Source organism: Vulpes lagopus, chromosome 10, assembly GCF_018345385.1.
Source record: "Vulpes lagopus strain Blue_001 chromosome 10, ASM1834538v1, whole genome shotgun sequence".
In the NCBI taxonomy this organism is placed as follows: domain Eukaryota; kingdom Metazoa; phylum Chordata; class Mammalia; order Carnivora; family Canidae; genus Vulpes; species Vulpes lagopus.
In genome coordinates, this window is record NC_054833.1 from 18,833,955 (window position 1) to 18,858,835 (window position 24,881).

Sequence of the window (24,881 nt, forward strand, 5' to 3'; positions counted from 1 at the left end):
CTCTCCTCTGCATTATTTCTCTCCACAGAATTTACCACCTACAGATACTGTTTTTTTTATTTATTTGTTTAATGTTTTGCTTTCTAAACGTAAACTATCTGAAGGTAGTAATTTTTCATTTTGTTTACTGCTGTATCCCTAGCACCTAAAACACTCAAATATTCGATGAATGAATAAGCCAAATGCTGAATGTGAAACAGCTTCTGACCTGGGATGTCTTAACTAAAAGAGTAACAATGATGAAGAATAAGTGCATCCCAAATAAGCAGCGATGCACACAGAACAGAGTCGCAATGAATCAACAGAGTCAACAGCCAACTGAATTCTCTTAGAAGCAAAACTCCCTTCTGCAGAAACCATGGCCCTAGGATCAAATGATTTCAGATGGGTCTCTGGCTTGTACAAGCAAAGCAAAAACCATCTGCCAATTCAAAGTGCCTTTTTATATAAAGACTATGGATGTCGGTCACATTTAAATATTTATGGTGCTTCCAAAAGCATATTGCAGGAGGAAAAAATATATATAAAAATAAAATTGTTCAAAGTTCTCATTAAAAGAGTAGCTTAAATAAATCCTCTGTCAATACCACCCAGAGGCAGTGACTGGATCCAGACAGGAGAGCAGAAAGCTTGTTACATATTTACATGAGGACACATGACTCCACCTTCATGACACTGCCAGGAGAACCCCTTCCAGGCACAGCTCACCACACAGGCATGAAAAGCGACTGACATATCACTCTACGTCTTGAGTTCTGGTTCTATTTGCCCTTTTTCATTCTGGCTGTCTTCTCCTTTCTTTTTTTCACATGCTTCGGAATTTTGCTTTTTCTTTTCTCTCTCTGGGCTTCTTTGACCATCTTTTTTCTTTCCTGTAAAACAAAAACAAAGTAAAGGAACCTGCAGATTTCACACAGGGTATTCATTTGACTATTGCAACTAAGTGAGAAAATATGTTGAAAGGATAAAAGTGAGTATAACAGGAAAAGATGAAAAGGATTAGGATTTGGTGGTGCAATCTGGTTCCAAATCTGTCCTTAGGGTTTCTTAAAAGAAATTTGAAGAGTGTCAAACAGGAATATGTGGGAGGACAGATTAATGTTTGCAACTACTTTTTAATATTCTAACAAAGTATGTGCAGTAGACAAAGACAGAAGATGCATTCATTAGCTTGGGTATGTCTCCCAGAAGTCTCAGAGCCCACACGCAGTAAGGTCTGAAGGCTTGAGGTAAGAAGAGTAACATTTACACAGCAGTCCTCCGTCATTCACTCAGTAGCGTCTCTTATGACGACGGCTAGGAGTGGAATAAGTCTTTTGAAATCTGGAAACACAGGCTGAGCTGCAAATCCTCTGTGAAGTGGCCCTTCAATATTTCACCATGGGACAACTCCAACATCCTTTGTGTTTCAGGTGAATGACAATCATTTCTAATCAATGAATTCAGTGTGTCCTCTCTCTAGGCAGTGCCCAGGGAGCTCCTAATAGAAGCCCAGTCTCTACAACATGACCTCTGAAGGCAAAGTGCACACTTAGAAACTAGTACTACAACTAGAAGTACTTACTGATCAATATTTTCAGCCATCATAATCTAGATACTTGAGCAAAGAGAAACAAGACTGGCTTTACGCCATGTTGAAGAACAAGGGAATGTGAGCTCTCGGCTAACCTTTTTATCAACTTCAACGTCAGCAGTGGGTTTCTTAGAGCAGGCCTGGTCTCCCTGCTCTTCGGAGTCTGTGTCAGAACACTCAGAGCTTCCAGCCTCTTCTGAATCAGAACAAGTCTTTTCCTTATCTTGATTTTCTAGAAGTGCAGGGACCTTGAAAAATATTATAAAACCACATTATTCTAAACCACTTAGTTATCTATTATTAAATGTGTTAATGCTAGAATTCATATTTTTCAGCATTGCAGGTATACACTGAAAAACCATATCCTGTACTGAAATATCGAGAACAACAGTGTCAACATCCCACGAGGAAGTGTGGGAGTAGTGCATCCAGTGAGGCTCCCAAACACACCCAAATGAAGGAACTGGGGCTTAACTGGGTGACCCAGGTCACTGACAGAACTGAGCGAGCATCTGGAAGGATGAGAAATACAGCAGAAGTAAAAAATAAAGATCAATTTGCATAATTTCACGGCTCTCTTCTTATGAACTGAATTTCAAGCAACAGTTACTATTAATCCAATCAAGAGGGAAAACAATATTTAAACAAGAGAAATTTTCCTTACCCACACCCCCTGAAGTTTAGCAGTTTTTAAAGCAGCAGGAAACATTTTTAAAAACCAAGAAGTTTTCTTTTTATAAGAAAAAATAATCTTTAATAGGCAATTGTACAAAAGGTTTTCCAGGCAGTTTTCACAAAATCTTCACGTGCTGAAACTTAAGGCACAACTGCCCTTATACTATTTATAACACAGACTGAATATGTGAATTTTCCTAATTCAACTCTTCCAAAACAAAGACACAGTAAAATTTTCAAAATGCAAACTATGATCCTTCACACTTAAGTCTTTAATTAAGAACATTAAAATAGAGGCGCCTGGGTGGCTGAGTCAGTTAAACATCAGACTATTTTTTTTTAAATAAAAAAAAAATTTTTTTTAAGGTTTTATTTATTTATTCACAAGAGACACCTGGGGGGGGGGCGGGGGGGGGGCAGAGACACAGGCAGAGAGAGAAGCAGGCTCCACATAGGGAGCCTGACATGGGACTCGATCTGGGGATTCCAGGATCACACCCTGGGCTGAAGGCGGCACTACACCGCTGAGCCACCTGGGCTGCCCAACATCAGACTCTTGATCTCAGCTTAGGTCTTGATCTCAGGATCATGAGTTCAAGGCCCATGTTGGGCTCCACGCTGGATGTGAAGCCTTCTTTTTTTTTTTCTTAAAGATTTCTTTTGGGAGAGAGAGAGCGCACAAGCAGGGGGAGTGGCAACCAGAGGGAGAGGAAGAAGGAGACTCCCTGCTAAGCAGGAAGCCAATGTGGGGTTCATGTGGGGCTCCATCCCAAGACCCTAGGATCATGACCTGAGCCAAAGGCAGATGCTAAAGGGACTGAGCCACCCAGGTGCCCCATGTGGAGCCTACTTTAAAAACAAAACAAAACGTTAATATAAACAAGAACTGCCTTTATTTTTGCTTACATTAGAATTAATCCACACCATCCTAAAAATGTAAAACAAAACAAAACAAAACAAGATTGTTTCAAGAAAAAACACTACAGGAATCCAGAACTAGAAGGCTGCAAAACCCATGAGATTGCTCAACAGGTTATGTGCCAGTGTAAGACCAGATTCTATTGTTTTTTTAAACTGTAAAAAGATCAAGAAACATATGGTTATCACTAATAAGTTCATAAATGAAAACCAAAATATAAAAAGAATCGATGCCTCAGCAACAACAGAAGAGGGGCATAAATAAACCACAAATTCCTGTATTTTAGTCTTACAGTTAAAAAAAGTGAACATAGAGCATTTCTGAAAATGCCCATAAACTTTGAAAGTATCTATACTAGTTATTGTTAGCTTAATTCTAGTATACACTAGGCTTCATAAGCTTCAAAAGAGTATTCACGTAAATGAACAAACACATACCTTCTGAACTCCTGACAAATCTTTCTTCAATCCTGTAACGGTTTGGTACAGAATCTTATCACCAAAAAGATAAAAAGAAGAATCAACATAAAACTAGGCAGTGAAAAACACATGTATTATTACAAAAGAACGTTGTACTAATAGTGCTTAAAATTCATCTCCTGGTTAACACAGGAGGTTTATAGCATATAATTTTTTCTCACCAACCATATAGGCAACAGTAAACTCTACCCACAAGCAACCCAAAGCCTGATGGTTTTTACAAATGAATCTTCACCACCAATTTTATACTAGAAAACTCTTTGATTCTCAATTAAATGAAATGTATTCTCTCTATCAGGAATCGTGAAAAGCTGTATTTAGTTATTAATAAAAGGCTTTTAATTTCTTCAATAAAAACTTGGGAAAATTGTTTCTTGTTTTATAAAGACCTACTTAATTACCTCAATTTTACTTCTTAGCCTGCAAAGTCTAAAAATATTTACTCTCTGGTCTTTTCACAGGAAAAAATGTTCCAGACCTTGAAATATGTATGTTAATGGACCTAGTATAATAACCATTTACAGCCCAGACTTCTACACAAATCTTCCATTTTCTGCAACCATATAGTTTTTTTTTTTTTAATTTTTTTAATTTATTTATGATAGTCACACAGAGAGAGAGAGAGAGAGGCAGAGACACAGGCAGAGGGAGAAGCAGGCTCCACACACCAGGAGCCCGATGTGGGATTCGATCCCGGGTCTCCAGGATCGCGCCCTCGGCCAAAGACAGGCGCTAAACCGCTGCGCCACCCAGGGATCCCCCATATAGTTTTTTTTAACTCAAATGTGCCATTTTCTTTCACAAATACCAGTGAATTCCCTTTACATCCAATGTGCACGGAGGACCTATTAATGCAAATGGAATCAGCCATCTCACGAGATTAGAAGCCAACATTCAAGGTGGCAGGTGTGCGAAAATAGCTTCCTCTGTAAACTTGCTTGCTACATAATAAACCAAGCTACTCACATTGTCTTGCTGGGCATTCATGGCCATGTCTTCTTCCTTCAATTTTATCATTATATCTATATCCCGTTCGTAATTTTTTACTTCATTCAAGGTTCTAGGAATATATGCTCGCTTAAACACCTAGTGAACAGAGGAAAGTAAAATCCAAAATGACATTCACAAGCTTTTCTCATTCCCTGAGCATCCCACACCCATCATATCAGAGGAATCTGTCATCATCTACATCACTGATTCTCAGCCAGGCTCTCTGCAAACACTTGTGTGGCTGTGTGGCATCCCAAAAGGACTTTGTTACTAATGATAAAACATGAAATGATTCGAAGTCTCTTCTTTCCCCTCATTCCACTCCCAAAAGCTTTTCTGGGTGGGAAAGAAAGGAATGGAACTGCGGTTAGCAAGTGCTGCCCCTCGCTATGTCTTTGAAAGGGGAACATGTTCTTACATGGAAATCTTATCTACCCTGTGCTGCGGTGAAAAGGAGCCAGAACTGTTGATAAATTCAGGGTGCCTTATATTTATCCGTTACACCGATAAGCTTTGAGAATTTTTGTTAGAATTCTTTATGGGCTGTCTGGGTGGCGCAGTCAGTTAAACGACAAACTCTTGGTTTCGGCTCAGGTCATGATCCCAGGGTCATGAGATCAAGCCCCACGCTGGGCTCTGTGCTTAGTGTGAAGTCTGCCTGAGGATTCTCCCTTCCTTTCCCTCCACCCCTCCCACTTACGTACTCTCTCAAATAAATAAATCTTTAAAAAATACACTGATCCCCAAGGTTAAAATAATTTTCTTTTTCACCACACACAAATATTTCAAGTCTGCAATGGCACTGAAGTCAACATTTAAAAATTCACATTTGTGAACTGAAACAGGCTTTTCCTTCTGGAATCATGTTTCAAGGGGTTGTTTAAAAACGTTCTCTATCTAAAGCATCATATTCCCTAATTTCAAACTACACCACAAATCTGTAATAACTGAAACAGTATACCACCAGCACAAATACAGACACATAGATCAATGGAATAGAATAAAGAGCCCAGAAATAAACCCACACATATGTGATCAATTAACTTACAATAAAGGAAATACAAATATATAATGGGGAAAGGATAGTATCTTCAATAAATGGTATTGGGAAAACTGGACAGTCACATGCAAAAGAATGAAACTGGACCACTATCCTAGCATACACAAAAGTAAACTCACGACAGAGGAAAAATCTAAACGTAAGACCTAAAGCCTTAAAATTCCTAAAAGAAAACAATGGTAGTAAACTTAAATACAGTCTGATTTTTTTTGGATCTCTCTCCTCAGGCAAGGGCAACAAAAGCAAAAATAAACAAATGGAACTACATCAAAGTAAAAGCTTTTCACAGAAAACAAAACTATCAACAAAATGAAAAGACAGTCTACTGAGTGGGAGGAGATATTTGCAAATGATGTATCTAATAAGGGGTTAATATCCAAAATATATAAAGAACCCCTAAAACTCACCATCAACAAAAAACAAACTGATTAAAAAAATGGGCAGAAGACCCAAGTAGAGATTTGTCCAAACACATACAGATGACTAACACACCCATGACAACATGCTCAGCATCACTGATTATCAGGGAGCTACAAGTCTAAACCACAATGAGATATCACCTCACACCAGTCAGAACAACTATATCAAAAAGAAGTGATGGCTAAGATGTGAAGAAAAAGAGAATCCCCATGCACTTCTGGTGGGAATGCAAAATGGTGCAGCCACTATGGAGGTTCCTCAAAACATTAAAATAGAATTACCACAAAATTTGGGAATTCTACTCCTGGGTATTTAGCCAAAGAAATTAAAAAGACTAATTCAAAGAGATGCTGCACCCGTATGTTCACTGCAGCATTATTTACAATAGCTAAGGTGAGGAAGCATCATAGAAGTGTCCATTAATAAAGAAAATGTAGACACACACACACACACACACACACACACACACACACACAAACAATAAAATATGACTCAGCCATAGAAAACAATGAAATTTTGCTATTTGTTGTGACATGGATGGATCTTGAGGGTATTACGCTAAGTGAAATAAGAGAAAGAAAAACACTAAATGATTTCCCTTATATGTGGATTCCAAAAAAACCAAAACAAATGAGCAAACAAAACAGAAAAAGACTCATTAATATGAAGAACGAACTGATGGTTGCCAGACGGGGAGAGGATGGGGAAATGAGCAAAATAGATGAAGGGGATTAAAACGTATAAAACTTATAGTTTTAAAATAAATATATCACAGGCATATAAATACAGCATAAGAAATACAGTCAATAATATTATAAAAATGATGGTGACAGATGGTAACTAGACTTATTGTAGTGACCATTCAGCATGTACATAAATGTTGAATCACTGCTGCACACCTGAAGTAACACAGTAGTGTACAGCAACTATTGTTCAAATAAATAAATAAAGCTCTCCATCTAGGACAATGGGCTAATAGGCTGCTGAGTGGAATGAAGTAATTAAATGTAATTTATACAATTTGGCTCAGTTATGTTATATACAAGGTAATATTCTCATCATTTGAAAACTGCTTCTCTCTGAAAATCAAGTTCGTAACCTAGTATGCCCTTAAGAAAACCAGAACCTCAAAACAGTGTTTCCTATGGCTTTGAATAGATAATACATCTTACCTCTTCATCCACATGATCTTGGCTGGACCTTTCTTCCTTGGTCCTCTGAGATGCTATTTCCATGGCCTTGGAAAGAAATAGAAAGTTACTTTCCTTTATGTTCAACCTACAGAAGATGCATCCATTTCTCACTTTAGTACAAACCTGCTCTCATTTCTAGCAGTATCACCCCTACACTTCTGAAAGAAAGGCCTCTAGTGATACAGGTTAGCTGTCGGATCTCATCAAAAAGGCTGCTGTCAGCTCAAAAGTAACAGCATAAGTCAAACTATCTAGCCTCAGGGGTTTCCTAGCCCTTTCCTCAAGAGTAAAATTACTTTCCCTAATATCTTTTTAAAAGTAGGCTCCCCACCCAGCACAGAGCCTAACGCAGGGCTTGAACTCAAGACCCTACTTTTCCCAATTTTTAAGTGATTAACAAAAATATTACAGGAAAACCAAGACCTGAAGATTTTGAAGAACTGCCCCTTAATTCGCGAGCAGTCAACAAAGGAATCCAAGAGAAGTGGATTGTCCTCTAATTTTGCGTATGTGTCTCTAACACTGAGAAAGAACAAACCGCCAAAGGAATCTCTTTGAGCGGGATCCCTGGGTGGCGCAGGGGTTTGGCGCCTGCCTTTGGCCCAGGGCACGATCCTGGAGACCCAGGATCGAATCCCACATCGGGCTCCCAGTGCATGGAGCCTGCTTCTCCCTCTGCCTGTGTCTCTGCCTCTCTCTCTCTCTCTCTGTGTGACTATCATAAATAAATAAAAATTAAAAAAAAAAAAAAAAGGAATCTCTTTGAGCAAACAATTACTGCAACTAAGGTGACCAAGACACATAAAACACATAAAACTTATGTGTTTTTGGCTTATAAACACATAAAACTGGAAATTTGTTCTCTACTTAGAATATACAGAAAAAAAGGAGAGAATCATGGTGCTAGGAATTTTTTATTTTATGTTCAGATATTAAAATTAGTGCTGAAGAATTCAGGAATAAAAATGCTATATATTTATTCAATTAATATATGCAATTGTTAAGTATGTTCCAGGTACTGGTTACAAACTGGCAATACAAGAATAAATTTCCCATCCCTTGCGGGTTCGTGGTCTAGTAAGAGGTTGGCAACATTAAAAAGAACTTAATTCCCAGGAGCTCCTGGGTGGCTCAGTTGGTTAAGTGTCTGACCCATGATCTCAGCTTGGGTCTTGATCTCAGGATTGTGAGTTCGAGCCCCAGGTTAGGCTCCAAGTCTAGCAACTTAAAAAAAAAAAAAAGAAGAAGAAGAAGAAGAACTTAATGACAAGTAAGGCAGTACGACCACTTCTACTATAGGCTCACATGATCTGAGAAATAAGCCTGCTAACAATGACATGTGTCTGATTTCTCCTGGAGAAAGCTTCCTCAACAGAACTCTAATGTTGACAAGGTAGAGAAAAATGGGCAAAGGGAGAGATGGGGAGAATATGAAGAGGTACAGAACCTGGAAAACTGTGTCAGGATGTGCATGCCATGTGCCCAGTATTCTATGATTGAGAGGCAATAAAAATGAAAACAGATAAACTGACACCAAAATCAAAATGCTACAATCAACAGAGTGAAAAGGCAGTACAAAGAATGGGAGAAAATACCTGTAAATCATAGATCTGATAAGGGGTTAATATCCAGAATATTTAAAGAAATCTTGCAACCCAACAAGCGCAAAAAAAAAAAAAAAACCATCTCATTTAGAAACAGGCAAAAGGCTGCAGTAGACATTTCTCAAAACAAAGATATATAAATGGCCAAGAAGCACATGAAAAAAGATGCTCGACATCACTATCATCAGGGAAATGCAAAATTGAAACACCACCTCACACCCATCAGGATAGCTAATCCAAAAAAAAGAAAAAAAAAAAAAAACCCTTCCACAAAAACAAAACCAGAAAATGGTGAGGATGTATGTGAAGAAATCGGAACCCTTTGCACACTGTTGGGTAAGAATGTAATATGGCTTAACCACTAAGGAAAACAGTATGGCAGTTCCTCAAAAAATTAAAAGCTGAATTACCATACAACACAGCATTTCCACTTTTGGGTAGATACCCAAAGGAACTGAAGAGATATTTGTGTACCCATGTTCATAGCAGCATTATTTACAACAGCAAAAAGGTGGAAGAAACCCAAGTGTCCACTCACAGATATATGGATAAACAGGATGTGCTTGCACACCATGAATTAATGTTGAGGCCATTATGCTAAGGGAAATAAGTAGCCAGAAAAAGGAAAAGACCGCATGATTCCATGTATATGAGGTACCTAGAGTAGACAATGTCACAGACAGAAACAGAATAGGCTGGGGGGAAGGAGAAACAGGGAGTTAGTACTTCATGGGTATAGAGTTTGTATGTTACAAGCAGACACAGTTCTGGACATGGACCATGGTGATGGTTGCACAACATTATGTGAATGTACATAATACCACTTACATGTGGTTACGATGGTAAGTTTAATGCTATGTGCATTTTATCACAATTCCAAAAACTCTGATTCAAAAAGGCCTCTGAGAAACAAGGGAAAGACCAGAAGCAAGTAAGTTTCTCACTAAACTAAGTCACAAACTTTGGCGGTCTATGTAATCTCGCCTGATGCTTCAAGTCGAGAAACCTGGCGTTCCCACTGGCTTTTGATTCCCTATGTGTGAAATCAGGAGAAAGTCTCAGGACGCTGTTGAAATGAACAAACACTGAGCAATCTGAGTCTCCAAGAAGTGCCATGTAAGTGCAAATTACTACTACTTTCTGTTCTTTTCTTCGCCCCATCTCACCTTTGAGAGGTAGGCATCCATGTTATCATGTGTAATGGATGGATCTGTGACAAATTCAAAGAGCTCCCGCACAGTCATCACAGCAACACTGTGCTTCAAAAAGAAATCTGTTGGAAGGAAAATGCAGTACAGCTTTAAAAGGGAAAAGGTTGTTGTTCCAACTACTTTATAGAGAAACAAAGACATGAGTAAAAATATAAAATATACCATCTCCCAGCAAACAGGCTAAGTATCACTACATCAAAGAATTTAGTGCCAACATCTTGTATCAAGAGCTTACCAGAGTACAGAACCAACATATGCAAATAAGCTGGTAGGAAATTCTAATTTCCACTCACCATTGATATTGGCACAGTCTTTTCTCAAGAACTCCAAGGCATGTGGGTGGTCATGCTCCACGGACTGAGAAACGTCAATGATGTACACATCTCCACTATGGTACCTGTGGGCCAGACACACAGGGACTTGGGATCTACTTTCCTGAATTTTTGTTGTTGTTGTTTTAAAAAAAAATTCTATTTTAAGAGCAAGGGACATAACCAATAGATCAAATAAAATGGGTAAGGATAAGAGGCCACTTTGACTAACAAGAGATGAAAACTGAGGCAATTTCCCAAGTACTATCACTCTATTAATGATCAGCTGGTCAATTCTGTGACGAAGGCCACTACAGGCAGAGAACACATGCTATCCTATGACCATGTGGAAGCCAACTTCAAAACTTTAGAATTTAAAAATGACTTCTTGGGTTGAGATTTCATTTTTTTTAAAGGACACAAAACGCCATACTGGAAGTTCCTCAGGGACCAAACACACTTACAGCATGTTAAATTCACTGAGATCTGCATGGACAAGTCTGGCATCCTGATACATTCTTCTCATGTACTGGATGACCTGCAGATACAACTCCCGAGCCTTGGATTCTGATAACTGGACGTTTTTCAACAGTGGTGCTGGCCTTCAATACAAATAAAATAAACTAAGAGAAAATGCCCAGAACAAGTTTTCTTGGTTTACAATACATTGCTACATGGACTTCTTTTTGACAAATCATCACTAAAAAATCTGGGTCACTACAGATGTACCAATGCAAAAAATTGTCAAGAAACAGGTGTTCTCCCAGCTTACTGTAAACATTCCTCAAAAATAGGGTGAACTTTGTTATTTTGAAGCATTTTGGGACTTAAAAAAGTAGAATAAATTAGCTCTGTGCATGATAGTGGAAAAGATTCACAAAAAACCTTCCAAGCTGAAAGGAGCTATTTAAATGGGGAATGGTCATACACTGGATAATCCAAAGCACTTAAAGACACACTTCTGAGCATGTAATTATTAGGCATTCCATGTACTCACATGTCGTCTTTACCAATGAAGCCCATGACAAGAACATGACTTCTCAGCAGGATAGGCTCTGGGCATGGGATCTGTGCTGTGTTTAGTCTGTGGTATTCAATCAGATAAAAGGACAAATGAAAAGGTGACACAGAATCTCCAGCAAATTAAATGGCTACAGAACACAAGATCAGTATTACTGTAAGGTAACAACACCAACACATCTCAACTGTATTACTGTATTTCATCAACTTTAAGGCCCAACATATCTCAACTGCATTACTGTATTTCATCAACTCTAAGGCCCAGTGATTTTAAGTGGTACCATGATGCACAACCAAGAATGACACAACACTGGCAATTTAACTACATCTCACAGCCTCTCATGTGGGGTGCTTGGGTGGCTCAGTCAGTTAAGCATCTGCCTTCAGCTCAGGTCATGATGCCAGGACTTGTGGGATGGAGCCCCAAGTTGGTCTCCCTGCTCAGCAGGGAGCCTACTTTTCCCTCTCCCTCTCCCTCCCACTCCCCTCGCTTGTGTGCGCTCTCTCTCTGAATAAAGGAAACCTTAAAAAAACAATTATTGCCTCTAGTGCTCAGGCCAATTCCAGAGATGTCCAACTGTGCCATGTGCATCTCAGAACTGATGAAATGCAGCAGATATGTCTTCTGAGTTGATTAGACTCAACAATGAGTAATCAAACAGTTGGGTCTCAGGGCTCCTGACTGGCTCAGTTGGTAGAGCACATGACTCTTGACCTTGGGGTTGTGAGTTCGAGTCCCACACAAGGTGTAGTTTACTTACAAAATAAAAACCAGTTGGATTCATACCTGATAGCTAAGTGAACATAGGAAGATTTCAGAAGACTTTCAAAACAAGTACTTAATACTAAAATATCCAACATATGTCACCAATGCACAGCATATAAAAAATTAAAAGGTATTTGAAAGAGGGAGGAAAAGAATACCTTCAAATTTTTGAGAAAACTTGATCTCAACTAGGTTAGTTGCCCTGACCTGATATCGAAGTGTCAGTACAAAGAATACATAAATATGTCCAAAATTGGACCGAAGAAAAGGAAACTATGATAATAGTATAGGACCTAACAGAACTATCTAAAACTCCAATGCCTATAAAAAATGACACATGAGCCTCAAAAGCTGATTGTCATTTCCCTGTTTAAAATCTTGCAATAGCCTTCTATCATCCTCAGTATAAATTTTAAATGCTTTCACACACCTTCCAAGGTGCTTCAAATGATCCAGCCTTGCTGAATAAATGTGAATTTTTCTGTAATGGGTTCTCAAAAGAGAGAAGATCAGGTTTTTATTTGTTGCTTCTGCTTACCTCAGCAGATCTAACAGAAATGAACATCACTACAAGTCTCCACCTTTGGACAGAACCTGCTGGGATTTGCCAGCAGGAAGGAGCAAGGGCCAGTATCTTGAGCACAGCACAGACACGTGCCCCAGAGAGTTACCTGATTAAGTTCCTCATTTCTTTTTCTGCCCAAGTTTTCACCATTTTCCTGGGGTTTCCTTTACAATAGCCATGACGAAATCTGGAACAAGAAAAATATTTGTTATTCCAAACATTCCATTATTCCAGTTTTTATTTTAGGATATAGAAATTAGGCCAACTGGAAAAAGAATCTGAGCTCACCTGAATTCCCCACTTACATACTTATCCCGATCTTTGAACACCAAAATAGAAGTTTTGTAAATTTTGATTGCTCTGCTCTCTCCATTTGCTGTGCTAGCATGGTACACATTAGCCTATTTTGTGTCAGAAAGAAATGAACTTTGTGTTAAATAACTACAAACAGTATTTTAATTTTCACTCTATTTGATTCTATCCTCAAAAGTTTAAAAAACTCAAGTGAACTGAAGCAACATGCATTAAGCAATACCATCATCATCTGAATGTATCAATTACAAAATGTCATACCAAAAGGTATAGTAAGTAGAGCTCTAATTTACACATATAGTAAGATCCACTTTACAAACAAGAAATGGTTTCGAACATTTTCCTCTCTCAAGTGTGTGAAAAATATTTCAAGACATTCTTATTTCATCATTTATAAACTGAGTTTTACTGAGAACTGCTTCCCATAGAAAGAGTTGCTAATTTAAAAATGCCATCTGGGGGGGGTGGTGACTGGGTGGCAGGCACTGAGGGGGGTATTTGACGGGATGAGCACTGGGTGTTATTCTGTATGTTGGCAAATTGAACACCAATAAAAAATAAATTTATTATTAAAAAATAAAAATAATAAAAAAATAAAAACGCCATCTGTATCCACATACAAAGAAAAAATGGTAAAGAGATTCATTTACTCAGAGAACCTAGATTAAACTCCTGTGCCCATTAGTAACTATGTGATAAGCATTCAAGCCTGCAGTAATCTGACCATCTATGCTAACCGTGAGCATTACCTGCACTCAGTGAACCAGGATAGTAACAGTGGTGAAAACGTATAGTTCTGTGTACAACCTCCTGCCTACCCATAAATATTAATAAAGCTGTTTTTCGAAATACTAAACTATTCTGACTTGTGTTATTTTTTTTTTCCTTTTTCTTTTAAAGGCACCATTTATTTATTAAGTGCCTTAGTTTCATTTAGTAGCTGAAGTAAGAAAACTAACATGAAAACATTCAGGCATCCAAAGAAAAGCTCACTTCTTTTCCTGTGCTAATGCAGCCATTTATTTCTGAAATGATTCCTCTAGTTAACATCTTGAATAATATCATTCGTGTTCTAGGATCCAACACCTATAAAAAGCAAAAAAACCAGAAAGTTCAGACAGTACCAAATATTTCTTTTCTTCTTCTTCTTCTTCTTTTTTTTTAAAGATTTGATTTATTTATTCATTATTCACTCATTCTTGAGAGAGAGACAGGCAGAAGGAGAAGCAGGCTACACACAAGGAGCCTGATGTGGGACTTGTCCCAGATCCCAGGATCACGCCCTGAGCCGGAGGCAGACCCTCAACCACTGAGCCACCCAGGCGTCCCGGTATCAAATATTTCTCATTGAGACATCTGACTGTTATTAAACTGAAAAGCTTAAGTACTATGCTACACTGGCTGACTAGATGAGTCTCAATTATGATATTTTTATTCACTCCAATTTTTAATAAATATGACACAAAAGCCAAAGGAATAAGAGATGAACCAATAAATTTGTTCAGTCACAGAAATGAAAGTCTACCAAGTCAAAGGGAAGCAGACATTGACTCTAGACTAGTATTAGCTAATAAAATATAAAGCAAGTCACATATATAGTTTTACATTTTCTAGTTACATTAAAAGGAGTAAAAAAATTGCAGATAAATTTTGTTTTAATATATTTTATTTAATCCAGTATATCTAAAACACTATCAATTTCAACACGATTGATACAAAGCTACCAGCAAGAGACATAACACCGTGTTTTTTTATACCAACTCTTCATAATTCGGTGTGCTTATGTTTATATCAATTCTCAATTCAGACTAGTGACATTTCAAGTGCTCAGTGGCCACTGTACTGAACATGCAACTTTAAGTCAGGGGTCAGCACCCTACAGCTCATGAATCAAATCCAGGCCACAGCCTGTTTTTCTATAGCCTGTAAGCTACAAATGGTCTTTACATTTTAAAATAGTTGTTAAAAAAAAAAAAAAAAAGCATTGTGAGCCACAATGCTTAAAGTATTTATTTAACCCTCTAAAGAATTTGCACACCTCTGCTATGGATGATCATGTAAATCAGGAAAAGGAGCTCCTTAGAAGTCAGAGTAATCAACTTTCTTTTTAAATTTTTATTTATTTATTTACAGAGGGAAAGAGAACATAAGCAGGGAGAGCAGCAGGCAGAGGGAGAGGGAGAAGCAGGCTCCCTGCTTGATCCCACGACCCCAGGAATCCTGACCTGAGACAAGGCAGACGCTTAACTGACTGAGCTACCCAGGTGCCCCAGACCTATCAGTCTTGAGTAAAAAGGATTCTAAAGTCCTCTTAACAAAAAAGAAGGCAACGGACTTAAAGCCTGGTCCTGTCCATGTCTGAACTAAAGCAGCCACATATTTACACACAATTTCAACCAGCAGCATCTCCAGGGAGAAGGTGTAAAGTGGGAAAGTCTAACTATGCTTTAGGGTCTGTCCTGCAGTGATGCAGTTGCGGTCATACCAGAAACCTAAGGTTAATAAGAAGAAAATCCTGGAAGACTGCACGACTAAAAGTCAAACTGCACCTATGGCAACTAGAGCTGGGGCCGAAGGAGCCAGGCAGAATCAGATGGAAGCCAAGTCAGGGGCGCAGGAGGAGTAAAATGCACCAAAATGGCTTATAAGCCAAATAGGCAAAGACAAATACACAAAGTGAATAAATTTACAGACACTTAAAAGACCGTTTATGGTCAAGATACACACTCTTATTCCAAATTAATTTGGAAAGGGGACAAAAAGGATTTCCTGCCTTAGTTATTTTAGGGTCTGAAAACTAGAGCTGCCTCACTTCTCTCAGCTGGACTACCCTTTGTTTTCTATCACACACATACACACACACACACACCACACAAAATTAGAGGACACATTAGAGGACAATGAAGACATGGATCCCCGACCTACTCCCGCCTAACTACAGGTGGAATTCTTCAACCATACAAGTGCTTTTGGTACTCAGGTTGGTGTGCCTCCCTTGTGGGCTGAGGTGGACAGTAGCAGGGGTGGTTATATCTCAAACCAAGGATCTGTGGGAAGAAGAGGCTACTATCGCAAAATGAGCTTATTGCTCTCTGTAGGGGTATGGAGAAGGGTGGCAGGCACCAGTAGCAATGTTCTGACCCTTTCTATAACCTTCTTCACATCAAAAATCAGGGTCAATGCTAATACTCAAGCACAATTCTCCACATATGAGAAAATCTTCCCCCTACTCTTGCATAGAAAGAATAAACTCTCTACATATGGGAAAGTTTTCCACCAGTCTTGAATAAAAAGAATAAAACAAGCATTAACTTCTAAAGCAAGTAAGAAATTCCTAATTCAAAATTACACACACACATACACATACACCTGCTTTGTGGCAGATACCTATCTTTTGGAAAAGCTCACAAAATTCCTGCTGACCTTGTTTAAAACAAGACAAAAGGGATCCCTGGGTGGCGCAGCGGTTTGGCGCCTGCCTTTGGCCCAGGGCGCGATCCTGGAGACCCGGGATCGAATCCCACATCAGGCTCCCGGTGCATGGAGCCTGCTTCTCCCTCCGCCTGTGTCTCTGCCTCTCTCTCTCTCTCTGTAACTATCATAAATAAATAAAAAAAAAAAAAAATAAAAATAAAACAAGACAAAAGATTTCTGGTCTTAGTAAATTCTGCTTCCCCAGAGAAGATGAAAGCACTGCATGATGGCCACAGAGAGAAGCATGACTCTAATTTATCTATTAATAGTCCTATTACAAATGAAGCAAAACGTAGATTTCTAAACTCAAAACCACAAGAAGAGTAATTTTATTTTATTTTTTTATTTATTTTTTTTTTTTTAATTTATTTATTCATAGAGACACAGCTAGAGAGAGAGGCAGAGACACAGGCAGAGGAAGAAGCAGGCACCATGCAGGGAGCCCGATGTGGGACTCGATCCCGGGCATCCAGGATCATGCCCTGGGCTGCAGGCGGCGCTAAACCGCTACGCCACGGGAGCTGCCCAGAAGAGTAATTTTAAATAACATTAGCATTAAGCAAGAATGAATGAATGCAAACTATAATCCCAAGAGAAAAGAAATGCTTATTCAAAAATGAGAGCTTGAGGAGAACCTGGGTGGCTCAGCCTGTTAAGCATCTACCTTCAGCTCAGGCTGTGATCGCGGGGTCCTGAGATGAAATCCCACATCCCTCTCCCTCTCCCTCTCCCCTGCCCCGTTCATGTTCTTTCTCTCTCAAATAAAAAAATAAAATCTTCAAAAAAATAAAAATGAGAGCTTGCAGCATATTTAAGCCGTACCTGTTCCACCGTTGCTCTGTCTGCCTTATCTTTGATGCGATACCTAACCAAAACCAAAAAAGTATATGTGACAATCAAAATTCAGAAACCAAAATAAAAAGTTCCCAAATGTAAATCATTTTGTGAAATTCCTAAATAGGTAGTTTAACAACAAATTTCATAATTTCATTGTAGTTTATCTCAGTGATGATTCCTTCATGTTCCCTTAATCATCAATTCAATTCCCTAGAGTAAAAGGAGCACATATGCAGGAAGAATAATTCTCTCCATATTTCAGAAGGATTACATAAAAAGACCAGCAGGGGTAAAGTGAACTATTTTGCAAAAAAACACACATCGAATTTGTTAATATTGTTCTTAAATCTTTAATGATTCTATTAGCACAGAATTAAAGTCATTTATACTACCTTCACTTTAGAGTCCCTTTCTACAAAGACACGAGTCTTTATCATCTTAAGATAGTTACTGGGTTCTACATTAAAGTGCAAACTCTGATTGGCTTCAGCTCACTACTGACTCAATTAGCAAACTCATCTAAACTCATAAAGATTCAAACACACAATTCCACGAAATAACAAATGACTATGGCAGCTCTCTAAAAGCTTATTTATCTTGGGGTTGAGCATCAGAATCCTGATTTCAGCTCAGATTATGATCTCAGAGTTGTGAGATCAAGCTCCCCTGTCCTCCCATGCTGTGCTTAGTGGAGAGTCGCTGGAGATTCTCTCTCTCCCTCTCCCCCTCCCTCTGCTGGGGTGTGTGTGTGTGCACAAATGTGCTCTCTTTCTAAAATAAGTAAACTTTTAAAAAGAGAAAAGTGTTTTTTTTTTTTAATCTCTTGGGTATAGCAATAAACCAGAAGAAAACTGGTTTTTAAGTTTTTTTTTTTTCTTTTTTAAAGATTTACTTATATTGGAGGAAGAGAATGCACACGTACAATACACTTGCAAGCAGGGGCAGGAACAGAGCAAGTGAATGAGCGAGCAAGCGAGACTCCCCAGGCAGACTCCTGCTCAGCCTGATAAGGGGCTCAATCTCATGACGCCAGGGTCACGACCTGAGCCAAAATCAAGAGTTGGACAATTAACTAACTGACTGAGCCACACAGGTGGCCCTAAAGTTCAGTTCTAACACTACTAGTTGTATAATCTTAGTATCGCTTTCTACAACATATTGCTAACACCTTAGAGTTATTAGGATATAGAAGTTAGCCAGTTCTTAACAACTGGTTTTGAGAAGAATAAATAGAAACTATTCTTAGTTATATCACTAGTTTTAAATCTTCCCTTGAATTTTTAAAAATATTTCATGGAAGAGAGAAAATTTTAATAAATTCTTAAAAGGGAACACTTTTACATTCTAACATTCTAAACTACATTTTAATCTACATTTTAATTTAAAACCCGTTACCATCCTTAGAGTACATCTGTGAATTTCACAGACTATAGCTTGACTGTACACTTCTTTTTTTTTTTTTTTTTAAGAATATTGGGAATATTTTCTTTTTTTTTTATTTTTTTATTTAATTATGATAGTCACACAGAGAGAGAGAGAGGCAGAGACATAGGCAGAGGGAGAAGCAGGCTCCATGCACCGGGAGCCTGATGTGGGATTCGATCTTGGGTCTCCAGGATCGCGCCCTGGGCCAAAGGCAGGCGCCAAACCGCTGCGCCACCCAGGGATCCCGACTGTACACTTCTTAAGACTCAATATTTTCAACTTGTTAAGGAAAGGATACCCTCATTTAAGCTAAGAAAATAAAAAAAGAAAAACTGGTTTAAGTATACAAAGAAATATCCTTTCCAAAAGAGTTATGACCAAGATATTGTTTAATTGGTGTAGAATTAGTCCCTATAAAGCATGTTTCATAGTTAAATTACTTACATATCTGCTTCCTTTTGCCTAGACTTTTCGGTGACTTTATTTATGACAGAATCGGTAACATTTAGCTTATCTGAAAATTTAAAAAATCCACAATGTAAACAACATTTAAGAAAAAAAGACTTTCTGAATAGAATACTTCTATCTTCCTTATTTTATAAATATTTTGTTACATGTACAATATCTTTCAAAAATGAAACTTAAATAGATAACTGTAACTTTATAACTCGACAGTAGAGAAAACAGACCTAGAAAAGCAAAAGTTAAAGTCTCTTCCTAAAGCCAGGTTTTTAAATTACTGATTTTTATCTTCTTTAAACATTAGTCAGCCAGTAATGCTGAATACACTCATTTCTTGATCTAGTAACATTTTATAAGACTTCACAGTTTCTGAAGAGCTTCCTCAGAGCCCAAATATATTTTCATGAACTCACCTAGATTAATTTTATTCTCAAATTTCCGTAAGACCTTGTCTGCTGGAGTAGACATTTTGGCTGAATTGCAGTTGGAAGTCTGTCGATTTGCCTAGAAGACAGGAGTTTCAGAGTTGAACGCACTCCGTAGAAATACATCTCTAGGGTTCTTTATCATGTGCCTTTTTCCTTAGCTCACAGTTAACTATTAAAGCATCAATACTTAAATGAGTACCCTAAAAACAGGTTAAGGATCAATCATATTTGTGCAAAAATGTTTTTAAAAAGACATCTGAAATAGAACAAAGTTAATGGGTAAAAGAGACTGTTCAATCTGCATTTTTTTAACCTCTCTACAATGCATTCCTCATTATTATAAATAACAAATTAAAATTAAATGCATTTTTCTAGTTTGCTTTATAGATTTAAAATTTGAAAATGTTCATTTACCCTTGAAGTGTATCACAAATTAGACCAATATTAAATGAGTTCTAAGAGTCTCATGTTGGGCCTACTGTCCACAGAAAGGGAAAGATTAAGTATGAGGCTTATCAACTTATAGTGGCACTATGTACAAACTTAAATAATAGCAAAAAGAGAAGAAAGAACCCATAAGTAAGAGAATACAGTAAGATAAAAAGGGCGCAGAGGAATTGCTGACTTGATCCTGTTATTTCAACTTGGAAGTGTGAGGCTCACTTTTTTCTTGCTGCCCAGACCTCTTTGAAGTCTACTACTAAATATAACTTGTCAAACATTTCTAAACACAGGTTCACAGCAAAAAAACACAGGTAAAAGTTTAATCACCTATAATCCCCACTACTCAAATAGCTAACATTTACACACGTAAACTTACTTGTTTTTCTAGCTTTATTAAAAGGGATTACACTCTTTATGTTGAAATAGCTCAATGTCTCAACAATGAATCAATGGAGGAGTTACCAAAACAAGACCACAAGTGTGAAATTCATCTGGTTATTTTTTAAATGCATGGATTCTAGTCCATGATATAGCAATCTTAATATTCAAAGAAATATTGTTGGTTTTGTCCCTCTCATCTCTTTCAGAAACCTTTATGCTCCAGGAAAATGTACCATGTTAATCCTAGGACTCTGCAAACTCCTGGAACACTAAGTACTTCCAGGTGAGAAGAAGGCTCTACACAGTTTGGTAACTTGTGTTCTGTACCTAGTAAATGATGGTAGATCATAAACACATCTTCATATCATTAATATAGTTTTCCACTGCAACCTATTTTAAGGCTGCCTAATATCCCATCATGTGAAATCAGTCCCACAGTAAATTTAATCAAGGTTGCTTCCAATGTTTCTCTATAAGCAATACTGGAGAATCATTCTTGTAACATTATTCCTGGCACAATCCTAGAAGAACTGTTGAGTCAGAGCATTTATTTTATGTTTTAAAAGCCTATTATTACATGCCAGTTTATCTTCCAAGTAACTGTACTTATTTACTCAACCAGCAATTATAAATGTTGGGTCGTGATCTGTTTCATAGGTGAAAAAAATGGCATCTCTACATATTTAACCTGCATTTTATTAAGGAAGTTGAACTTTTTCTTTATGTTTCCTAACAATTTGTAGTGAACTGCTTATTCACGTCCTTTCCCGCGCAGATCTTAAAGCTCATCATCTTATCACAGTTTAAATAACTCTTTTTAAATTTACTGATTATTGGGATGCCTGGGTGGCTCAGCGGCTGAGCATCTGCCTTTGACTCAGGGCATGATCCTGGAGTCCCTGGATCAAGTCCCACATCGGGCTCCCTGCATGGAACCTGCTTCTCCCTCTGCCTGTTGTCTCTCTGCCTCTCTCTGTGTCTCTCATGAATAAATAAAATCTTTAAAGAAAAAAAAATTTACTGATTATGCAAGGAATCTACAACCAAGAAATTATCAGAAATATGAAAAGGATGAAGAATGAAAATGGTTAAAGGCTGGGGCTATGGGGCAACATAACCTGAGGGAAATCTTTCAGGTTAGTCAATTCCAGAATGGCAAAAAGTCCTTTGAGAAAAGATGACATAAACAATAACATAAAGATGTATAGCATCATTTATAAATTACCTGGGGGTTACACCTTGCATTGAAGATATAAGTCTTGGTGAGTTTTCCAACTCCATCATCCCAGTCCCAGTCGTCGTCCTCCTCCTCATCATACTCCTCTTCTTCCTCCTCCATCTCATCTCCACCTGCCTTCTCAGACACATTCTTCTGCAGGTTTTCAAACTGAACATCACCGTGCTCTCTGACGGTCTTCAAGTCAATACTTTCACTAGAAATACGAATGTTTCAGCATGTTTACACATAACTCTAATGTGACTTACTCATTTACTTGTGCTACAACAGACCAAGTCTATACTAATAAATGTATAAGTTTTCCTTCCACCGTACCTCCCAATAAAACAGATTTCAGAGCGCCATTCCCATTGTTTGCTCATTCTCCAAGTCCTACTAAACAAGTACAGCAGGTATGAAACCCACTTCTGCCTTAATGAAGTTAGGATTTACACTGTCATTTTCATAAATATAATCCTTAATTTGATCCTTCAATTGCCATAAACCTAGAGTGGCATGTTTAAGCTGGACTTCATTTGTACCAGAACTCCTCAACCTCAGCTGGGCAATTCTTTGTTGTGGGAAGTTGTTTTGTGCCTTGTAGGACGTTTAGCACTATTTCTAACCTCTACCAACCAGATGCTACTCTGCACTCCCCCACCACCCAGTTGTAACAAACAAATGTCTCTAAAGATTGCCAAGAAACTCTCAAGTGTGGTGGGGTCACAAAATCCACGGATTTATCTTCATTCTTGTGAATAGTGGATATTTCCAGTGATGGATGGTAAACCAGTGCACACTCACTACTGTTTATTCACCAGTCGTCACTGGGTTGTGTTTCTTCTTCCTACTTCTTCCCTAAAGATTTATATATGCCTCTTTGGAAACAAAAATCTGGAATGCTTTTGAAATAAAATCCTGTTTCTCTGGCTAAATTTTATGCAACCTTCCAGTATTAGCTTATGATCAATTGCTCAAGGAAGTCTTCCCTATTCCTTATCCACTTTTCCTTTTTCCTACTTACTCAATTCTAATGCAAATATCTACTGTCTAATTATTTTTTAAAGATTCATTCATTTATTTATTCATTTACAATAGACATAGAAAGAGAGAGGCAGAGACACAGGAGGAGGGAGAAGCAGGCTCCATGCTGGGAGCCTGACGTGGGACTCAATCCTGGGACTCCAGGATCGTGCCCTGGGCCAAAGGCAGGAGCTAAACCCCTGAGCCACCCAGGGATCCCCATCTACTGTCTAATTATTTAATGTTTCCCCTCCTCCCATGCAAGCCCTGTGTCAATCAGGGTGGTGTTTACCAATGTATCCCTACCCACTGACATTAGATGTGACACACAGAAAACGATCAACAATTTAATAAAACCTACAAGTAATGAATCCTTACTGCAAACATAAAGTAAAAACTGTTTGCTTGTAATTCCAAAGGAACTCTTATGTTTCACGTAGGCGTTATCCTTCATTCCTTTTGCTCACATCCGATCCACCACCAGATCTTGTCACTTCTACCTCCAACACATATCTCTGTGACCCTGTCTCTAGCTCCCGTCAGGTTTGAACTGAATTACTTTATCATTTTTTTTTCTTTAAAGAGAGAGTGCATGACTTGAGGATGGATGTGGGGTGCAGAGGGAGAAGGAGAGAGAGAGAGAATCTTAAGCAGGCTCCGTGCCTAGCTTGAGCCGGATGTAGGCCTGAATCCCACCACCCTTGAGATCACGATCTGAGCTGAAATCAAGAGTCAAACCCTTAACCGGCGGAGCCACCCAGGCACCCCCATTTTATCAACCTTGAGCTGCTTCCATCCATGCCCATCCTCTCTGGAAGAGTAATTCCTTTAAACCATAAGTCACATTGCGTCATTCCCCTGCTAAAAGTCTCTCCTACGGCTTTCTATTAAGACCTAGAAAAACATCGCCAGCTCCTTGTCATCGCTTCGGAGGCTGTACATGGCCCGGCCCCTTCTCGTTTCTCCATCAGAGCCTCGCCATCCTCCCAATTCCTGTTGTGCTCCAGGTATGTAGCCTCTAGATCCTCCCTTCACAGCCAGAAGGGGCAGCCCCGCTGGGCCTCTGCTCTCTTGTCTCCTCTTGCTGAACTGCTGCTCCCTTCTGCTCTCCCCGACTTTAGCTCCTTTTCTGTCGTTCTGATCCGGACTTACCTCTCCCCTGACATTGCCAACTACTCGGCCTATCAACTGATTTCAATTATTTGCATTAGCGCCTAACATCTGTTTCGGGGCTCTTAAACTATCTCTATGTACCCCATCGTCAAGTCCTCGCTCCCATGCAGAAGGCAATGTTCAGGCGACGGCAGGGACTCTTGTCTTATTCATCACCGTCTCCAGCGCCGCCGACAGAACCTGCACACAACAGGCGCTCCGATACTTTCTGGACGTTGGATGCAGCTCAAGAGGCAAAAATCTGTTTCCTGGGCGGCCCGGGTGGCTCAGCGGTTAGCGCCGCCTCCGGCCCAGGGCGTGACCCTGGAGACCCGGGATCGAGTCCCGCGTCGGGCTCCCTGCGTGGAGCCTCTGCCTGTGTCTCTGCTTCTCATGAATAAATAAAATATATTTTTTTTAAAAGAAAAATCGGCTTCCTCCCCGCTGTCCCCAGCCGCAGTCGCCTGACTCAGCGATGCTAAGCGACCCGGGGCTCCTTTGCGGGCTCTGCCGCAAAGTGGGATAAAAGACCCGGCGGGGATGCGGAAAGAAGCGAGACAACTACTGGTCTCCCTCCAAAGCCGAGGGGGCCGGGGGGGGGCAGCGGAGCCCCCGCGGGGTCGGGGTGTCCGGGGCCGCGCACCTGTCGGAGGAGTCCGCGTCGTCGAACTGCCCCGGGACCACGCGACTCATCAGCAGCCGGCGGTAGTCCATCCCGGAAGCGCGCAGAGCCCCGGCGCCCGGAGGCCGTCCGCCGCGCGCTGGGACAGGAACCTACCTGCGGCCCATGAGACCGCCCTTGGGCAGACGCCCGCCCAGCACGCGGCTCAGAGGCTCCTCCGCGAAAGGCGAGCGCCACGCGCTGATAACGCACCTGCGCCGGCAACCCGGACGCGCGGGGGAACTTCCCTGACCGGAAGTCCCGCCCGACCGGAAGGCGC

The 24,881-nt window shown here is 39.5% G+C and overlaps 1 protein-coding gene across 1 annotated transcript; it reads right to left on the minus strand.

The window, feature by feature from the left end:
• Positions 1 to 422: 422 nt before the first annotated feature.
• On the minus strand, positions 423 to 24,859 carry RIOK1 (RIO kinase 1). Its single transcript, XM_041772160.1, has 17 exons — positions 24,584 to 24,859; positions 21,775 to 21,982; positions 19,710 to 19,800; positions 19,279 to 19,348; positions 17,395 to 17,437; positions 14,092 to 14,184; positions 13,075 to 13,187; positions 12,893 to 12,973; positions 11,433 to 11,519; positions 10,900 to 11,037; positions 10,418 to 10,521; positions 10,080 to 10,186; positions 7,289 to 7,354; positions 4,613 to 4,732; positions 3,605 to 3,658; positions 1,669 to 1,821; positions 423 to 872 (listed from the first exon to the last, which is right to left on the minus strand). The coding sequence occupies exons 1-17, from the start codon at positions 24,652 to 24,654 to the stop codon at positions 762 to 764; spliced, it is 1,710 nt and encodes a 569-aa protein (XP_041628094.1). The 5' UTR covers positions 24,655 to 24,859; the 3' UTR covers positions 423 to 761.
• Between the last annotated feature and the right edge of the window lie 22 nt (positions 24,860 to 24,881).